Raw genomic sequence first — 20344 nt, forward strand, 5'->3', positions numbered from 1 at the left:
ATAAATCAATCATGTCTCATTGAATACCTAAAGAAGTAATTACTTTAAAAGTTCGAGCAACACGAGTCTCCGAAAAAAAATTGTATCTAGATAACATTGATAAATGTCTATCGAAATATTATACATCATCGAAATATTAATATGAGTGTACCTTTGTGATATTTTCGTTCATGTGTCGCAGCGTTTTAGTCTAATATAAATCAAGACAAGTTTGATTAAACGTCTTTGTTATTTCTCGAGAGCACATTAAACAGTTCGTTGGTGGAGGGTTAGAGAAATTGTGAAGATAGTTCACTTGCAAATGTCCTACTGTTTAACGTGAATTATATTCTGTCATTAACATCAAATAATACCAAAGTTATATTGTTTACGTGGTTAACTGAACAAAATAAACTAAATAAGTAGTACTATCTCTACCTATATTATTATTTGGCCAATCTATCTATTATTCTAATGCAATCCTAGCCCATAAATCATGAGTACCTACGTTACGAAGACTAGTCTACGCTAGGAATCGTTACAGGGCTCTTCCCAGCTTAATTTAAAGACATTATCACATGAGCGAATAGTAGTACTAGGTGGTAGCAAACACCTTGGATCGACTTATGAGGGCTAATAATAGGCTATACCAAGCGAGGTCTATGCTCGTTACCCTTTCCACTCTCTTTGAATTGTGACGAAATAGGTACCTTTTAGTAAAATTATTTCTTTCCACGAGTTGCTATTTTATATTTTCATGGAAAAGCCTGTTATATTAGAGAAGCAAAATAACCTCGTTAGCTTGAAAACAATTTATCAACACAAAGCGCCGCCCCAGCGTCCAGACATGATACTCTGCACGAAATCTGATAAGACAAGCTAAATTATCTATTAAAATAAAATTTCAGAAGAATTGAATTTGCCATTTTATCCGGACAAAGCCCCAGACGACTGCCAACTACAGGCTAATGTTTTTATTTGCAAAGCAAAACCACGTTTCAAAGCAGGCTGCTTTGTACGTTTCTTTCACACATTTCATGAGTGACAGAGACAAATGATATAAACAAATTGTTCTACAGAGTAAGGCCTACCGTGTGTCAAGTCAAAATCTCATTTGTAAACATGATGTTCTGTTAAACCACTGAAATAACCGAGATTAATAGTATCGAATTAAAATAACTGAGCCACGGCTTCGTGTTCCAATAACAGTGCGTGGCGCGAATCAAAAATCAAGCTCTAGCTTGATCAGAACAGTTTAATCAGCAAAAAAAAGATTTACTTATCTTTTGAGTGCATCTGGATACTTACGATTGTCATCTGGATGTGCATACCACAGGATTTTTTTGTATCTCCATTCTGAAGATACCTAAAGACTATAAGTTTGAGGAGTGGTATGAATAAGATTTAAAGATACAATTTAGAAACGGATTTAGGTCCGTTTGTGGAATCTTTGGAATTTACATAAGAGTGAATTACTAGGTCAAATCGATCTAGATCTAGGGTCTTCTTTTAGTGTTTCGTTCGTTTAATCACCCTGGCAACTACATAAAGCTGTATATTACAGTTTCCTACAGGGCCGTGTGTAATCTGCCGTGTCTGTTCTTGCTAGGGTTTCGCACATGATATTGAGATCATTAATTAATTAGACTCCAATTACATGGTTTAAATTAGCATTCGTAGGGCGTCGAAAACCAGACAATTTACTAGCAAATTCATGGGTTTAATTTGTCAGTGTAGATTTTGACCAATGTTGCACATAAGTTTCATGTTTATTTATGTAGTATCGTTCGTTTCAGCCGAAAGACGTCCACTGCTGGACAAAGGCCTCCCCCAAGGACTTCCACAAAGACCGGTCCTGCGCCGCTCGCATCCAGGCACCTCCCGCGACCTTCACCAGATCGTCGGTCCACCTAGTGGGACGCCTGCCCGTAGGTCTTCCGGCTCGTGTTCGCCACTCAAGAACATTCCTGCCTGATTACTATGGGCCTCATAAGAAGGCTCAAGGTCACCCAAAGGGCGATGGAGCATGCTATGCTCGGAGTTTCCCTGCGTGATCGAATCAGAAATGAGGAGATCCGTTGGAGAACCAGAGTGACTGACATAGCCCGCAGAATCACTAAAATCAAGTGGCAGTGGGTGGGGCACATAGCTCGTAGAGCTGATGGCCGTCGGGCAGGAAATTTCTTACGAAGTATAGCTAACCGAATTATCATGTTTGACATAGAAATAAGCGATTATTGAAGATGTCAAGAAAAATCCCCAAAAGTTGTCGATGGTGTATCTATTGGTTGGTCCAATTTTCCCGCCAAATCGGGTGTCGAGCAATAGACAAGGGTTTGCGAGTGGCAGCGGTCTAACGCGTACACTTCAACGGAAAACCGGAAAATAACTCTTGGGACTTGTAGTTTTTTCCCTGTGTTTTCCAATCTACGGAGACTGTAACTGTTTTCAAATTCAAATGTAGAGCTTTCGAATTGGACCACGTTGAATGAAAAATGCGAGCAATTTATCTTTATAGACCTTACTATACATGCATGGACTTTGCCTAGGTAAATTACGACATTTTTACATAAATATTCAAGTATTTGTATTTCAACAATGCAATGTAAAAATGTTAAAGTTGTTAAATAAACTTTTATTACTTTTATTTAAGCTGTGTAGTCAACTATTATACACTTAAATATTTTTACTACAGGGCCCTAAAAATAACTTTCAGTAAAGTATGGTAGGTACGAGTAAATTCAGTTGAAATAACTTACTGGCTTTTTAGTTTTTATCATGGAATATTTTAACAGAGCATCATTAGGGAAAAACCATCTGCCTACATTCATTCACTCTTCATCACAATTCCCTATATTGACAGCCATTCGTTGTAGAGATGACACACCCTCAGAAGTCCATAAAACTGAGACCTTTCAACTCGTAGTAAATTGAGGATTACTGGCCTGACCAGAAAAGGTCCTGGGGTCAAATAAGACTGGTCAAGGATATGAGGCTTAAAAAGGCAGGGCAAGGTCGGGCCTGTTAAATTATCTCTTTTGTAGCGAAATTGTGGTCATTTCTCTTGCGGGATGTTTCGCCTCAACATAAACGATAACAGGAACTTGGTTCGTTGCAGTTTATACCATACATCATTATCGTTTATTATCCACATGAGCTTGCAAAAGTGTTTTATTAACCGAATCACGCAGTCGATTGATTGGCGTACCTATGTTTTGATTTTAGGTAAATAAGGCACTGGTAGCCATTATTGCGTTGCAATAAAAAATGTAAATTATGTTTTTTTTTCAATATATTCTACTACGAGGTCGGTTTAGTTAGTTTGTGCCTTCATTACGACGGTCCCTAGACTTTTAAAGCTCCATAATTCCTTTGAAAAATTACACCGTTTCGTCTGATTGAATTAAAGTGCTGTTTGCTTTAACGTGAAGTTGTAAACTTATTACTTATTTCACGCTATGAATTACTGTGTACCTACAGTCCTCTCAACTTAAGCTGAGAATTGCATTTGTGTGAGTGCACACCGATAGTGTAGAGTGGCAATCGGCTTGAGGCGCGGCGCGTCCCGCGCATGGTTTAAACCGGTTTATACTAGTTTATAGCAAGCGGCCTGAGGCGCGGCGCGTCCGCCACGCGTCACTTCCCTGCCGCTCACATACTTCACTTCACCCCCGGTACTGGTAGCAGATAGACGTGTAATTTTATGTAATTGTGTTCCAAATATTAGTGAAATGGCTCCTACTGTAAGTGAATTTCCTGTACGAAAACCATTAAGCAGGCAAGTTAAACAAATGTTATGCTAATTGAATACGTATTTTAAAGGTGTGAACGAAAAGTTTTTAGTCTGTTTTTATTTTGTAATTTTATAAATTTGGAATTATCACTTATAATATCACTTAAAATAAATATTTTATTTACCGTTAAAATAGATATTGTTGCAATAAATCCCGTGAAGTGATAATTCTATAGTAAAAATGCAACATAATAGTTTAAAATATTTTATAAATTTGTTTGTCTTTTTGTTGTATTTTGTAAGGCTGGCTGGACGCCCTCTCTATAAACGGTGCTCGCAGAATATCAGCGAATACAGAGGTACTTCGTGCCTTGGCAATTGGCATATGCTGAGCGAGGACCTGTTTTTATTTATTTATTTATTTAAAAGGATGTGTCAAGTGTTGTTACATCGGCCCAATTGGTAGCTAGTGTTTTATGGAGTTCCTTTTAATAAAACATTAATTTTATTTGTATGTGTTTTACTAACTGTACTTTTGACGATCACTCACACAAATGCAATTCTCAGCTTAAGTTGATAGGACTGTACCATGAGTTTACGTAAGGTGTGCTCGCTAGCGAGTACGTCAAAAATCTCTATGAAGATTTTGTTTCTTGAAAGTAGCCGCTAGGGGCGCTGCACAATATGTCATACAATGAATGTCATTTTTTTTACGCAGTCGCTAGCGAGCACACCTAACGTAAACTCATGGTAAGCACACTGAAGAGTAAAGAAAATCATAGAAAATGACTCGTCATACTAAATAAAAGGAGAGTCGTTTAGCGGAATCTTTTAATTTAAGTATGTGCAATAAAAGTACCTATACGTACATAATCATTAGTCATAGAATGACAATGTCTTGTACTTAATACTTAGGCTGAGTTGCACCATCTTACTTTGACTGTAACAAACGTCAAAAATCTGTCAAGCTCCATACAAAAATCACTGGTATTCGTTATAGTTACGGTCAAAGTTTGGTGGTGCAACTCAGCCTTAGTGATATTTATATAAAGATTCACTTTAAAGTGATTACTTCGTTATGTCCCTAAATAAATGCACAAAACAATAGACGACATTGTGTACATAAAATTACTTTATCTGACAATAGTCTACCTGATTATCTATTTCCTGATGTAGGTATCTACCTATATCAATAACATGATCCTAGTTGTTCGAAATAAATTAATATGTACTATATTATAATCTGTGTGTGTAAACAGGTCACACGATGACAAAACAGCTAAAGCAAGGTGTTCGTAAGTGCTGACTGGAGCGTGTGGGTGTGGTCGATTAGATATAGTCATTCATTTGCAAGGAAACTATGATGTAGTTAATAGTCAAGGACAGAACCGCGGGCACGAGGTACATTCCGACCCGCATGGTGGGCAGTAGCACCATCTTGAGGGGCTCCACGGAAACCAACTTGTGGAAATCCTTTAGGCTCTTCTGAACGGTCAACTCAAGATCTGAAACAAACATTAGCTTATTTTTTTCTTGATGTTTTTTCATGTCAACACTGTTAGCTTTGTAAAGCAATATATTGTACCGGATCGCAACGCATACATGAAGTAACTCATAGAAAAGGTCTATACCTGTACGACATAGAATCTGTGCCAAAGTTTGTTCACTTTTTGTCCGTTCCATGCAACGGCCAAAAGTATAGCACTGAATGAAAGAAGGCGGTATAGTCCAGTAGAATTAGCTTTTAAATCGGAAATATTTCCTACAAAAGATTTTGTTGTTTTAATGGCTTCATTGGTTGCCCATTAAGACTCTCCTAAGTTTTCGACTTCGACGGAGTTGTGCTTAAGTGGTGGGGGCCCCCGAAAGGGGCGTTTTTTCGGTTTTCCGATTATACCGCGTAAAGGACTTACCCTATCAAAAAGTGGTCTTCATGACGGTTAAAGGGCACTTAATCCTGCATTGAATAAGACCAAATTCATATGTTTTGGACAAACCGTTCTCGCGCTAAAGTTCGGCAAAGTAGAAAATATACGTATAATTAATGACCCTCTCCATGTCCAATGGTTTGTTACCCACAGGCTTCCAAGTCTTGAAAAGGGCCACCTCAACCAGTGTAACCCTATCAAGGCTTACGAGCTTGATGCGCCTATCCTTGTTCGTCCCAGCCGTTCCTTAACTGCGGTTGCTGCACCTCTTCCTGGCACTCACCTGAACGACTCTGTGTTACCTACTGTGGCTGCCCCTCTTCCTTGTATCCTCCTGCATGACTACGTTGCCTAGCCGTATGCCTGGTCTAAGGTTCGACGCCAAAAATCAACAACAACAAGTTCATATTAAAACGCTGAAGAGTTTTTTGTTTGTTTGTTTGAACGCGCTAATCTTAAGAATTGCTAGTTTGATTGAAATCATTATTTTTGTGTTGAATAGCTCATACATTGAGGAAGGCTATAGGATATATACAATCACTCTACGACTAATAGAGGCGAAGCAGTAAAGAAAAATGTTGCAAGCACGGGAAATAGTATTTAAACTATTTTCACTCGTACGAAGTTGATTTTGTGGCGTCGAACCTTGGACCAGGCATATGGCTAAGCAATGAAATCGTACAGGAGGGTACAAGGAAGAGGGGCAGCCACATTAGGTAACACAGAGTCGTTCAGGAGAGTGCCAGGAAGAGGTGCAGCAACCGCAGTTAAGGAACGGCTGGGACGAACAAGGATAAGCGAATCAAACTCGTGAGCCTTGTTAGGGTTACACTGGTTAAGGCGACCCTTTACAAGGCTTGGAAGCATGTGGGTAACAAGCCATTGGACGTGGAGAGGGTCATTAATTATACGTATATTTTCTACTTTGCCGAACTTTAGCGCGAGAACGGTTTGTCCAAAACATATGAATTTGGTCTTATTCAATGCAGGATTAAGTGCCCTTTAACCGTCATGAAGACCACTTTTCGATAGGGTAAGTCCTTTACGCGGTATAACCGGAAAACCGAAAAAAACGCCCCTTTCGGGGGGCCCCACCACTTAAGCACAACTCCGTCGAAGTCGAAAACTTAGGAGAGTCTTAATGGGCAACCAATGAAGCCATTAAAGCAAAAAAATCTTTTGTAGGAATTATTTCCGATTTAATCAGTTTTTGTGTTTAATTCTACTGGCCTAGTATGTTGTCCTAAACAGAGTCAAATTAAAAGTATATCCCTGAAATTAAAAACGTTTTGAAATCAATTTTATTCTTTCAAAAATATACATATACCTAACATCGTTCAATTTTATCTTAAAAACATACTGTTATTAGTCCACTGACCACCACATAGGATACGAATATCAACTGTGGTATTACTGACGCTAATAAAAGAAATATCTGAAATAAAAATGTTCAAACGTAACAATATACCTAATACAGGGTGTAGTTTTGTAAAACAACGCCCATCTCAGGGGTAGTATACACGACAGTAATGCCAAAAAAAACGTTTTAAATTTTCATGGAAAAATTCATGAAATCAGGTATAATGGTATTATTACGCGGGCGACCGATAGGTCAGTCCCCCGCTCTCCCGGGGCGGCGGCCGCATGTGTTCGGTGGTGTAGCGGGGTACGCGGGGGTGGTGCGGGCGGTAACAAGCGCCGTCTCGAAAGTTTTTTGAACAAAGTTTTTTACTAATAAAATAATATTTAAAATTTTATTCATTTTTATCTTGCAATTACTTTCATGTGTACTGCCACTCCTGAAATGGGCGTGGTTTTATAAAACCACACCCTGTATAAGTACAATAAATGCTCAATAGAATAACTGCCGCAAAAGTGCTGCCACAATCAAGTCAAACTAGCACTATACTGGTTATGTATAGTATTGTTATCTTTTGTAGGAAAACACAAGAAATAAAAATAGATGTCATTGCATATAATGCTCTCGGATAATATATGACCATGGACCACCTCTATTTGTTGTTAGACAGCACTTTCCAGTCAGGGTCTTACACTATGGCCAAAACAAGTATTTACGAGGTGACCAGAGTGGTGCAATTGTCGGTACACGCAGGCAAAACTTTTGAGACGGTCCCCAAGTAAGCTCTCAGCGACTGCAAGCTTGATCAAGGCCCTATCAGTTCTGAGCAGTATCCTTATTATAGCAACAACAGAATAATACATGAGAACACTCAGCATTGCGCGACCATAGCACCAAACTTCCAGTAACATGAACAAATAAATCGAAGGTCTTGACATTTTCAAATGGGAACTGATATAAACGTACAAAAACACCTCTACAAGAAGTCTAAATACAGCAAAAACGATCATTAAATTTAAGACTCTTTTATTAAGTTGTTTAAGAGCTTTACTGTAGTGTTTATCGCGCTTCACAGTTTTATGACATGCAGTTAAATTCGACAGAAGCTTTCTAAATTCACCACCAAATCTTGGGCCGAAATAGAAGATTGTCAGAGCACTATAGAGTTTGTTTGATAAATAAAAACACGTCAAAATATACTCTTTCCAACCATGTCCCAAGGAGTGTAAAATAAAAATAAAGTTTTCATTAATGACTAAAAACTGAATGATTAACTCAGTGAATATCATACAAATACTAAAAACGCGTTTACGAAGCGTCTGAAACATAAGGTCATAATACACGTTAAATATTTTTTCAAGTGAAAACAGTAGTAGTAGTAGTAACATTTTTTTTTTTTTTTTTTATGTGATAGGAGGCAAACGAGCAGACGGATCACCTGATGGTAAGTGATTACCGTCGCCCATAGACACCCGCAGACCCAGGGGCGTTACAGGTGCGTTGCCGGCCTTTAAGATAAAGGTACGCTCTCCTCTTGAAAGCTTGCAGGTCGTATCCGTCCGGAAACACCGCAGACGACAGTCCATTCCACAGTTTGGTTGTACGGGGCAGGAAGTTATTATATATTTATAAATCCAATATTACTTCAACAAGACAATAAACCTAACATTTAACTGTCGTGGAACCTGTAAGTTTGTTTGTAGGAAGATCGGTAATCGGTGAAATTAACCTAGGCGCAGACCACCGACTTTTATTTGGCCGATAGTTGAATTGGGCTATAAATCTAACTATCGGCCAACTAAAAGTCGCTGGTGTGCGCCTAGGCTTAAAGATACCGAACGGATTTTGAAAATTCTTTCACCAGTAAGGGCGCATTCATACGGGATACGTCTTTGACGATACGTTAAAAAACACGATACGTTTTGTTGATGGATTGTTCACATTAATTACGGAATCGTGTTTTTTCACGATTCGTCAAAATATCCGAATTGATTTTTGTGCCATGTTGGGGGACCGTATGAATGAGACACGGGTTGTAGTTAGTCTCTCTGATATTAATCTGTTTATTAACACGAACTGCGTGACTATTTATACGATATAGATTAAAGGTAAATGACGTCACAGCATCAGCACTATACGTGATAAATGTGCTGACACTGTGAACGTGATCAAGATAAGATATGAAGAGATTTAGTATTGTGCATACCGGCACAGTACTCCCCCCCTTTAAATAAGAAAAAATAAAATAATGCGCTAATTACAATAACACATAAATTATCTACGTTAATACAGGTTCAATGTTCAATCTCTACATACTTACATACAAGAAATAAAATAATGTGCTAATTACATATTTTATTACAAATTACAATAACTATCTACGTTATACAAATCATGTGGTGAAAAATGGGAAAACGTTTATAAAGATGAAATTATAACAAAACATAACCACTGGCTTCTTCCTTATCTGGCGTTTTCACAGTCGAGGGTTGCCCTCGCGCAAGCTCGGCTTAACGCGATGGGTGCGCTGTATTCACAGCGTTCATGCCTTGTGTCCTTGCACATTTCATAAGCGTTATCGGCTTCTGAAGACCAAAGGATAGGCGAATTATCATTCTTGAAATATTCAAAGTATTCAACTTCGATACGCGGCTGCGTAATTTTCTCAATTCCTTAACTGTGTTTCAATTCATCGATTGCTTTATATTTCTGCTCTGTTGGGCGAATTCCTTGGCTCGTTATCGGATAACCTAAGAAATAATTCGCTCTGGAGGGACTCACATTTTTCTAAATGATTGAATTCCCAAGTTAAGAGTCAGCGTTTTCTCACCGTAAGTGTTTATCTTTGAACAATTCGTGGTATATAACATATTGCTCATTTAGCATTGTTAATTATTATCACTGATATGTTGCTCCCGTAACGATTAAAAAACCTCAAACCACTTTTTCAGTCGGTAACAATGAGGCGGTTAGACGGGTAGATAGCACAAAGGCCATGCTGGCTGTGCGATTTTTAGTTTCCTTGTTTCGTTTGTTTCCAATCACATGATTTTTCACATTTTTCTGCATACGTTGATACATATTATAATAACAAAATCTTCTTACTTGACTAGGCGACCTTGGCCTGTAACTGCTGCGTCGCAAATTTCCACGGTCATGGCACAATCATTATTTCATTTGCACATGTTATAGCTGTGTTAGCACATTTTCCATTGTTTGGTCTTGAATTTTTATGCTGTTGTTGTCGTTGACTGCTGAGACTTCATTATTTTTGCATTTTCTAATATTTTATTAGCGATTTGATTCTTTTGAAGTTCCAAGACTGATTCCAGCTGCACAGACGAGGTTGGTCCTTTTAGAAATCGGGAATACGGATGTGACAGGGGTACTGGCAGCGACTTCTCGTTGTGTTGCACGACTTGCACGACTTGCACGGAGTTGACATGATGACGATGATTGATGTTGAAGTGACGTCACGGATTTGCTCTGCTCAATCGGGGTAGCCAATTTGATTCCATGTCAGATGAAAGCTGGCGGAGGCTGATGCTGAAGATGGTGGTGATGGAGGTTACGTTTCACATCACGTTGGCTTGGTACGTTTATCTTCGTCGTCACCAATTTGTGTCATCTCCGTCAGGTTCATCAGATCACGTCGGGGTCACCAATTTGTGTCAACTTCGTCTGGTTCATCTTCCTCGTCGGGTTCGTCGTCGGGGTCACCAATTTGTGCCATCTTCGTTTGGTTCATCTTCTTCGTCGGGGTCACCAATTTGTGCCATGTTGGGAGACCGTATGAATGAGACACGGGTTGTAGTTAGTCTCTCTGATATTAATCTGTTTATTAACACGAACTGCGTGACTATTTATACGATATAGATTAAAGGTAAATGACGTCACAGCATCAGCACTATACGTGATAAATGTGCTGACACTGTGAACGTGATCAAGATAAGATATGAAGAGATTTAGTATTGTGCATACCGGCACAATTTTCAAAAGCCGATAGGTGATTTTTAACGAATCATGATTTTTAAAAGACGAATCCGTATCCGTAATTTTTCACGATTCAATTTTTCTTTTCACGAAACCGTGTGAACATCGGTATTTAAAAAGCATTGCTCCTGTAAAAAAAAAGCAACGAATCGTGAAAAAAAGATTCGTAAAAAACACTATTCGTCTTCGTGTGAACAACCATTGTAGGTACTATCTAAATGCTACTTTATTATTGAGTACAATGGCACAGACTGCACTTTTTGCGGTCGAGTCGAGTGGATAAATAAAATATCTTTAACAGAAAGGATCTAACGGTCGGTAAGGAGTTGTCTAAACCGAATTAGATGTCATGATTCATTTGCAAAGTCACTATGATGTAGTTGACAGTCAAAGACAGAACTGCAGGGACAAGGTACATCCCGACTGGAACCATCGGCAGCAGCTCAATCTTGAGAGGCTTCGCGGAGACCAGGTGCTGGAAGTTCAGGAGGCTCTTCTGACTGTATAAGCCTGTAAGAAATAAACAGATATAAATTGTTATTTGAAGAAGAATAGAAGAGAATTAATTTCCTATAACTGTGTAACAGTTTTACAACGGGCATACAATTAATAAAGTTTAAATTAGATTACTATGATTGGTACCAAAATACTCATTAATGTTACTCAAAACGGGAATAGATTGAGCAATTTTTTTAAAATAGTTTAGTTTTTTGGATTTTTCTAACATACCGCCACAACTAAATGAGTACTACCAATCATCATTATAGACAAAATAATTTCTAGCTCTTTTATTATGTTTGATTTTTTCGCTCGTTAGCTGTTACCTGAAGATTCCTTTAAATTTTAAAATACATACCAGTGCGTGTGATAGCCTGTGCCAAGACTCGTTTCAGTTTCAAGCCTTCATTGCTGACTTTCTGTCCACTCCAGGCTATCACTACGTGTTCAGCGCCGAACAACACTAGACGGTACAGCGACACAAGTTGTGCAGCTGTAAACCCTTTCTGCAAAAGTTACAACATGTATACTAATATTAAAGCTGAAGAGTTTGTATACTTAAACGTGCTAATCTCAGGAACTACTGGTCCAATTTGAAAAATAATTTTGTGTTGGATAGCCATAAATGGGAAAGCTTTAGGTTATATTAAATCACCCGACAGCCAATAGTGGCGGTAAATAAAAATGTTGCAAAAACGGGAAATATTATCCAAACTATTTTCACGCGTATGAAATCGCGGGGCGCGGACACAGCTAAAGTCCGGTCGCCGAGCCGATAGAATTTCGTACAATGACCCCAAGCTACTCATCCTTATCGCTCGCGCGTAATTATATTGCTGTCGCGCTCGCACAGTCACTGCGGCTGCCCGTCGCACAGTCGCGACTCGCGAGGATCCTCCTTCAAGGATTTCCACACGGACTGTTCCTGGGCTGTCCGCATCTAGGTGCTTATGTTGTGAGCTTCACTAAATTGCGTTTTCCGGCCCGTAGTTCGCACGCGAGATCTTTATTGCCCCAAAGGCCAACAACTCTACGAGCTCTGTACTTAAGTTTGTCATTTTGCGGGCTATGTCGTTACATTGGTTTAGAATATTAAAAAGGATACACACCTTATCTGCTAATGCATGGACGATGCATGAGTATGCTACGAATATGAAATGCGGTACTACCGTTGCGAGTAGAAGAAGTATCTGTAACGTAAATTACATTCAAAAATATTGTTGATGAGGATAGATACAGGCAGCAATAGACACGAAAATGCTGTCTCCATACTTTCATTTTGATTGTGAAAGATTAAATAAGAGTATTAATATTCTGGATATTTTTTGTCTAGACCATTACTTTTTAATGCTTTGCATTTATCCTTTGATAGGAAGTATTTTTGTAAATACGTTCAGTCATTGTTTTGTAATAGTATTAATTTTTATAAGATAAAGTTAATTTAGAACAAATCCTATGCAAGATCAATATTTTTGAATACCTAAGTATCTATTATTGGCTTAATTTTATAAAAGGAATGTTAATTGATTTAGGCTGGGTTGCACCATCTTACGTTAACATTAACAAACGTCAAAGATCTGTCAAACTCCATACAAAAAAACACCGATTATTGTTATAGATACCGTTAAAGTTAGGTGGTGCAACTCATTGACGGCAGTACTTTTGTAGTCATGGTCTTACCAGCTGTGCAAAACTCTTCTGTATACACTCGACAGATTCGAGCAACCCGTTATATAAGGTGTTATTTTTTATACTGATCATACTTTACCAACGCATCTAATAAAATCATACAAATACAACCCAAGTGTTTTTAAAAAAAAATTCAGGCTAGTTTTTGTTTTTACTTTTCCTAACAAAAAAAAGATATTATTTTTACAACCATCCTGTCTTCACTCACTGCCTCTCTCTCTTTCTTTAATCATTTCATTCATACGAGTACGAACAATGGCCGCGCGCGTTCATTCAACGTTCACACACATAAAGGTTAGATTACACTAAACCTACGTTACCAAAAATTATCACTCGTGAGTATGTACGATGTTACGTCATGTTAATAGGTAATACGCTCTGGGAGAAACAAAATCTAGCCACATAAGTAGGTAAATAAGTGTATTTTCATTAGTGTAATAGCGGGGGACTTTTCCAACGAACCGAGGCGAATCATCCGCGTTAAACTAGAAATTTAAAAAAGGATAGAAATTGGAATTCAATATCTACGGTTTCGTAATGCCTACGCAATTTATTTAGAGACGTAATAAAAAATTGATAGGTACATACCTATTACTACTTCGCTTCGCTTCAGTGGAAATGCACCCTAATATTGAATATGAATAGGTGTTGTAAATAAAACTTACTGATCAATTTTCCTGGTTTTAATTCCTAAATTATGATTTGCCATCACACTTTAGATTCATTGATTTTACTTATTCACACATTTACCTATTTTGAATGTTGTTATTTAAAGTTTCTAGGTTATTATTACACTAATCACAATACATTTTGAACGTCAAGCCTTTGTTGAATGTTCACGTAAACACTGTCTTGCACTGTCTAATCTAGCCACGATCGAATTGAGTTAATGCTTCCGGGCTGCACACTTGCTTGCTGTTCACTAGGTCGGATGTTGTATTCACAATTCGCGCACTAACTTTTCTACGGAAAAAGTCCCTTTCGCGTAAACAAGCACTCATCTGTCCAAATCACACTGTAGGTATGTACCTAGGTAGACTTCCGCAATATCCATCGATAGAACTCGGTCGCGGTCGTGGCCCTCTGGCAACAACTCCTTGATAAGGCATTCCGTATTTTTACGCAAAAGCCGCCGTCTGCTGCGCTCTCATCTTGGCACCGCCAGCACTGTGCCGGTGATTGAAATTGAAATCCAGAACTTCGTCCTCGAAGCGCACGGGATCTCGTCAAGTCAGGATACGGCTGCGCTCCCTGAAGCGCTGCGCGGCTCCAAACAAGCAAGGTGTGAAGGTTTTCGACTCGTCAATGTTTCTCGTCGGCCAGTTAGTGTGCCCGAAACATAATTTCACCTGCGTTTTATTATTTATCAAGCGCGGCATTGTAATAACTTGCACATACACTGCAATACGTTTGGGCCTCATTGGACGGACTGGGACGATTATTTATGTTGTGGCGCTCCCGCATGCCGATCGGCGGCTCGGCGCGGGCTGTGGGCGCGGAGCGACTGGCAGCGATATCAATATGGCCGACTCACGCGGCGCGGCACGTGGCAGCGGTCTTTGCCCTCGGCCGGCTACTACGATAGTGCGTAAACAAATAATCACCGCGCTCAAAGGATGATTTATTTTTTATTTTTTTCGAAACATTCTTTGTCGTTTTACTCGAAAACTAGCCTGAATTTTTTTGAAAAAACACGTGGGTCTTATTTGTATGATTTTATTAGATGTGTTGGTTAAGTTTGATCAGTATAAAAAATAACACCTTATAGATTGCGCCTGCGGCATTCATCTTGTTCAGTAGTGAACCCTGCACATCTGCGTTTTTTATTAAAGCTATCGTTGCTTGTACTATATTTTTAATTATATCGAGCAGAGAATAGTAAAGAAAAATGCTCATTATTGAACGACTTTCCACCCAAATTGACATAAGATTGTATGAGCTAATATAAAATAAACCCGTATCTGAGGTATCGGTAGAGTAAACATGAATTGTTAATAGTACACCTACCACAATTCTAAAGAGAAAGAAAATAATGAATGTGACAACAACTCTACGATTCAAGTTTATCAACTTTCTAATGTAAATTGAATCACCGCGCAAAAATTCGTGGCATGCAAGCAAACTTGACAATAGCCTCCGAAATTCTACACCAAATTTTGGAGCAAAATACAACATTATTAGAGAACTCTGCACTCGAATAACTACAAGGAAAATACACAAAATATATTGACGAATAACAGAACCCCGATAAAAGTTAACGAGAATATTTACACAATAATAACAGATTAGTGAATAAATAGCGATTTCAAGTATTAACAGAAAAACGATAACAACGCGTCTCCGTAGCGTCATGAAGCAAAAGTCGCGATGAACATTGAATATTTTTTCAACTGATAACAGGAATTTTATCACTTTGAAGTTTTCCATGGTATTGCTTATTTTAGCTTTCAATTGGATATTTTATTTTGCGAAGATACTTCACTACTTAATCAGGTGTTCTCTACCCTGACGAACGAATAAATGGTTTAATTTATCAAGGTTCTTCATAAGCCTCGTTGTAATTAATAATCAATAAACAATAAACTAGGGATGTTATGGATATCTGTAACCGTAACCGAAACTATCGGATATCCGTAACAAAAAAATATATCCGTAACCGTAACCGAAACCGATTCAAAAGTTTCGGATAAAGGCGGAGAGAGAATCTTTAAATTTTTTAATATTTGTTACTTGTCTGGCATTTTCTGGCACCATCTGATATCCCCGCTTGTTTTACCTTTATCTTAGGTGTCGTCATAGTACCTACATAAAGTGGATGTGGGTCGCGCAGCATTTGAATTTTACATTTTTAAAATTCTAATATCCGTAACCGAAACTATCCGAAACTTTCTGATAATCCGAAATGATTTCATATCCATAACCGTAACCGAAACCGGTATAATATTATTCTAATATCCGTAACCGTACCCATAACCGAAACTTCATAATCCTTAACATCCCTGCAATAAACATCTTCCAAAGCTATTAATGTAAGTTCATTCATTCATTAATAGCAGAGTTCTGAGAGAACAATTATATTTAAACCATTTTTATATGAAAATGTAAACAACTAACTAGCTGTAATTGACGACTTTATAAGCCTAAGCATGTTAACCTACTGACTATTCTTGTATTCATAATAGTGTTACAGTCAAAACTCATAATCGGTTTGACTGATTTTTGCAGTCAAAAAGTGGTTTTGACTGATGCCTTTGGTCAATATCACTTTTGACTGACCTTTCCAGTCAAAACTACTTTTGACTGCAAAAATCAGTCAAAAGTGGTTTCGCCTGATTTAAAATTTTACCAATCAGTCCAAACTTCGTACAAAGTAATGATGTTACTTATATTTTGCCTGACAAATACCTAGATTTCTTAAAAATATTGTAAGAAATAAAAAGCAACATTACTGTGGTACATAAGTTAAGTGTGATCACGTCGTATGGACAAATCATATAAAAATTTGACTTTAAAATGGTATTATAGGACATTTTTGATGATTCCCAAGTAATTTTCACTAATCATAATACTTTGTATGAATTTAGTATAATTTCTTGCAGCTAAAAGTGGTTTTGACTTAACGCAGTTTTGACTGGATAAATCAGTCAAAAGTGATATTGACTAATAGCATCAGTCAAAACCACTTTTCGCTGATTTTTGCGGTCAAAAGTGGTTTTGACTGATTATGAGTTTTGACTGCAACAATAATATCACCCAAATAGAAAAACAAATAGTATAGTATACAACGATAGCAATTTTATTCAATAATTTATAACAATTACAATAATTAATTTTCATTCGTATGTACTCGTACATGTGACCGAGACCGACCAATAAAACACATTAAACAATTACGAGTAATAGCATTTATCAATCATCACAATAATAAATGTTACCACAAAATTGTTTTTCATGAAAATACTCGACTTACTCTACAATTTCGTACTATGTACTTATAAATTAAAACTAGGAATGAAAAATCGTGTGTGTAAGCGCCATCTATAATTTTGTGCATGACTACTGGTGACTAGTGGTGAAATGGTTAAATTTTACAAAATTATATATCGTGATTCATTTGCAGAGAGACTATAATGTAATTGACAGTCAAAGATAAAACTGCTGGGATGAGGTACATCTCGATTGGGATGGTCGGCATCAGCTCTATCCTGAGGGGCTCCACGGAAACCAGGTGATAGAAGTCTTTCAGGCTCCTTAGCTCGGATGAATTTCGATCTGTAACCAAAAACTCACAATTTAGGGGTGTTTTGTTGCTCTCTTGTACGTCATCATAGACATTTCAGGACATGTGACCATTTCAGCACGACCAAAGAATCACATTGCCCAAGCTGGCAAAACGAGTCAGTGAAACCTGATGTTCGAATATATTTTGTCCTTTATTCGCCTCTTACGACATCCATGGGAAGAGTGGAAGTGGTCATTTTCTACTGCAAGTCTATGACGTAACCACACGACTATTATGCTGTTCTGTGGACTGTGATATGACTTTCCTACTTAAGTATTTCCAACCTATAGGTTCCTTTACTCCTTAATGTACAATTCAAGTGTATAAAGTTTATTATGCTTCGCCAGACCAACGCGTGCAGATCGCGTCAGTGATGGCGATCACTGCGCGTGCATAGACCAATGACAAGACGCGCGACCAATGACAGGACGCGTTGATGTGAACTCATCGCTTTAAATTCATACACGACATCTGATCGCCATCGCACTCGCTGCACGCGTTGGTTTGGCCAAACGTAATAATCACACATACCGGTGCGCGAGAGACTTTGCGCCAAGATGCGTTTGAGTCTGAAAACTTCGTTAATCACATCTTGTCCACTTCTGGCAATTATCACGTGGGTAACGGCAAAATACAGGAGGCGGTATATAGCCATGATCATATTTCCAGGAATAGCATGTTTCTGAAATAATTACAAAAACGAAATGAAAAATTAACACATAAAATTATCATAAATTAAAAAATCATTTTTCTTCACAACCTACTACATTTTTACATCATTGACAAAATATTAGATAAAATAAAATGATTTTATTGAAAACCTTTTTACCTGTATAAACATGTGACTTATAAAGTGATACGAAAGGGATATGAAATAAGGTGTTATCAATCCCAGATAAAGAATTATCTGAAATAGGTATTTAATATTAAAATGTCAGAAATTATAGCACTTATGGAAGCGATTGACATACATAGCATCAGTCTCTACTCAAGAATTCGTGTACCCCAGTGGTTATCAGTTTTTGCGTTATTTAAACCAAGATAAATAAAAATACCTACTTCTATGTCGAGACTTAAGTTCAGCAAGCTATAGGAGCCCGATTAGGCTAAATTGGCTTTATCTAGAAAAGCCTGTGATCGGTTTTTAATGTCGAAATTCAACCAATGCGTGGATCGAATTGAGTTTGAATATAGCTTGAAGTAGCTTGAACTATTTACATTTAAAATTGACGTTTTCACTTTACAGTAGGTACTCTTACTTGTAGACAGAAACACTTCTTCAAATGATGAACCGACTGAAGCAAATGGCGGTAGATTGCGGCAAACTCTTCTTTTTGTACAAGTGTACCCTCAATCGCCGCATCCTTGATGATCTCGACTGTGGTCTGCAGCAGAATCTTCAGCACAGCCAACAGGGAGTAAAACATCAACACATACAGCACGAGACGAGCTTCACACCAAGAGCTCATGAATACAAATGTACAAATGTGAGGTGCTTCTGTGTTTTCTTTATAAATGACATATAAACTTGAGACAATTCTAATTACGAAAAAACTTATCAAAGCAAACAGGACTCTACGTTTAAGTTGCTTAAGGGCTTTATTGTAGCGTGCATCACAAAACACAATTTTATGGGAAACAGTTAAACTTGATAGAAGTTTTCTAAATTCGCCACCAAATCTTGGACCAAAGTAGAACATTATTAAAAAACTTTCAACGTTTAACAAATTATTATAAACAAGTATTGAGTGCTGAGGCGAACGAGGCGTTTGAAAAAAATGTATCATAGAAGTAACATTATAGGAATAAATTAATGACCAAATTGTCACTTCCAGTACTATAGCAAAAAATATTAAAACGCGTTTTCGTGGCGACGTGTACGTAAAATCACGATGGACGTTGAATATTTTTTCAACTGACAACAGAAGTTTTATCACTTGCACATTTTCCATCGTATTATCATTAAAAATTTCCATTTTAGTAGGCTTTCGAAGTAAGTTTTGGTGACACTAAAGTTGGTAATCTTTACCCTGACGAAATTACAAATGATACATACTGACACGTGCATTAATTTTAATCCATTAAACTCAGTGACAACAGTATAAAATTTAATCATATTAAATTAATACAAATATGGAGTAATCCTTCAATAAATAAACTAGGTAAATATTGTTCTGTATACAGTGTGACCGGGCATGTACATACATACCCGGACACACTATAGCATTAAACTCTTAACGTCGCGACTTTACCAATAACATACAGGGTGTGGTTTTGTAAAACAACGCCCATCTCAGGGGTGGCAGTACACATGAAAGTAATCACAAGAAAAATAATGACACACGAACTAATCATAGAGCTCTAAATATTCTTCGATTTGCTGCTTCACTTAAGCAAGCATCGTTTGTGAATACGGGCGTTAAAATCATGTTTGTGTTGTCTGCATTGAAGTACCCAGCCCCCCCCCCCTAATTCAAACTATCTGACCTAAAAAAATCGACAGTTTCTTCTAGAAGTATAGAGATAGATAGAGAGAGAGATAGAGAACTAAATGTCATTGTTCATTTGCAAGGTGACGATGATGTAGTTGACAGTTAAGGACAGCAGTGCGGGGACGAGGTACATTCCGACTGGCATCGTGGGGAGCAGCTCTATCCTGAGGGGCTCCACGGAAACCAGGCAGTGAAAGTCTTTCAGGCTCCTATGAAGGGTTGAATCTAGATCTGCAACAAACAGATACGTACTAACTTTCACCTTGTAACGATTACCTATTAACAACAGTGCCGGATTAACCCAGTAGAATAAGCAATTGCTTAGGGCATCATGTAATCAAATCTAGTGCTGCCCACTGTAGAACCTAAGGCCACTGTTTGCGGACACAG

The 20344-nt window shown here is 37.9% G+C and overlaps 2 protein-coding genes and 1 long non-coding RNA gene across 4 annotated transcripts in view; all 3 read right to left on the bottom strand.

The window, feature by feature from the left end:
• The window catches only part of LOC135072025 (putative nuclease HARBI1), a 497753-nt gene extending 487333 nt beyond the window's left edge, over window positions 1-10420 (bottom strand). Inside the window, exon 1 of one of the 2 annotated variants that reach the window (XR_010257348.1) lies at window positions 9450-10420. Coding sequence is in view for 1 of the 2 variants with exons in the window: in XM_063965949.1 (XP_063822019.1) it covers window positions 10106-10158 (53 nt within the window). In the remaining variant the exon portion in view is untranslated. The remainder of the gene's footprint in view (window positions 1-9449) is intronic. The other variant, XM_063965949.1, reaches the window with a different exon arrangement.
• Window positions 10421-11242: 822 nt separating this feature from the next.
• On the bottom strand, window positions 11243-13252 carry LOC135072167 (uncharacterized). The gene is made up of 4 exons (XM_063966122.1): window positions 13172-13252; window positions 12601-12681; window positions 11850-11997; window positions 11243-11503 (listed from the first exon to the last, which is right to left on the bottom strand). Exons 1-4 carry the CDS (start codon window positions 13250-13252, stop codon window positions 11334-11336), a joined length of 480 nt encoding a protein of 159 aa, XP_063822192.1. The 3' UTR covers window positions 11243-11333.
• Window positions 13253-17027: 3775 nt separating this feature from the next.
• Window positions 17028-18359, bottom strand: LOC135072300 (uncharacterized). Its single transcript, XR_010257398.1, has 3 exons — window positions 18292-18359; window positions 17994-18144; window positions 17028-17452 (listed from the first exon to the last, which is right to left on the bottom strand). It is a non-coding gene; the product is annotated as an uncharacterized LOC135072300 (long non-coding RNA).
• Window positions 18360-20344: the final 1985 nt, after the last annotated feature.

This window comes from Ostrinia nubilalis, chromosome 5 (assembly GCF_963855985.1).
Source record: "Ostrinia nubilalis chromosome 5, ilOstNubi1.1, whole genome shotgun sequence".
In the NCBI taxonomy this organism is placed as follows: Eukaryota; Metazoa; Arthropoda; class Insecta; order Lepidoptera; family Crambidae; genus Ostrinia; species Ostrinia nubilalis.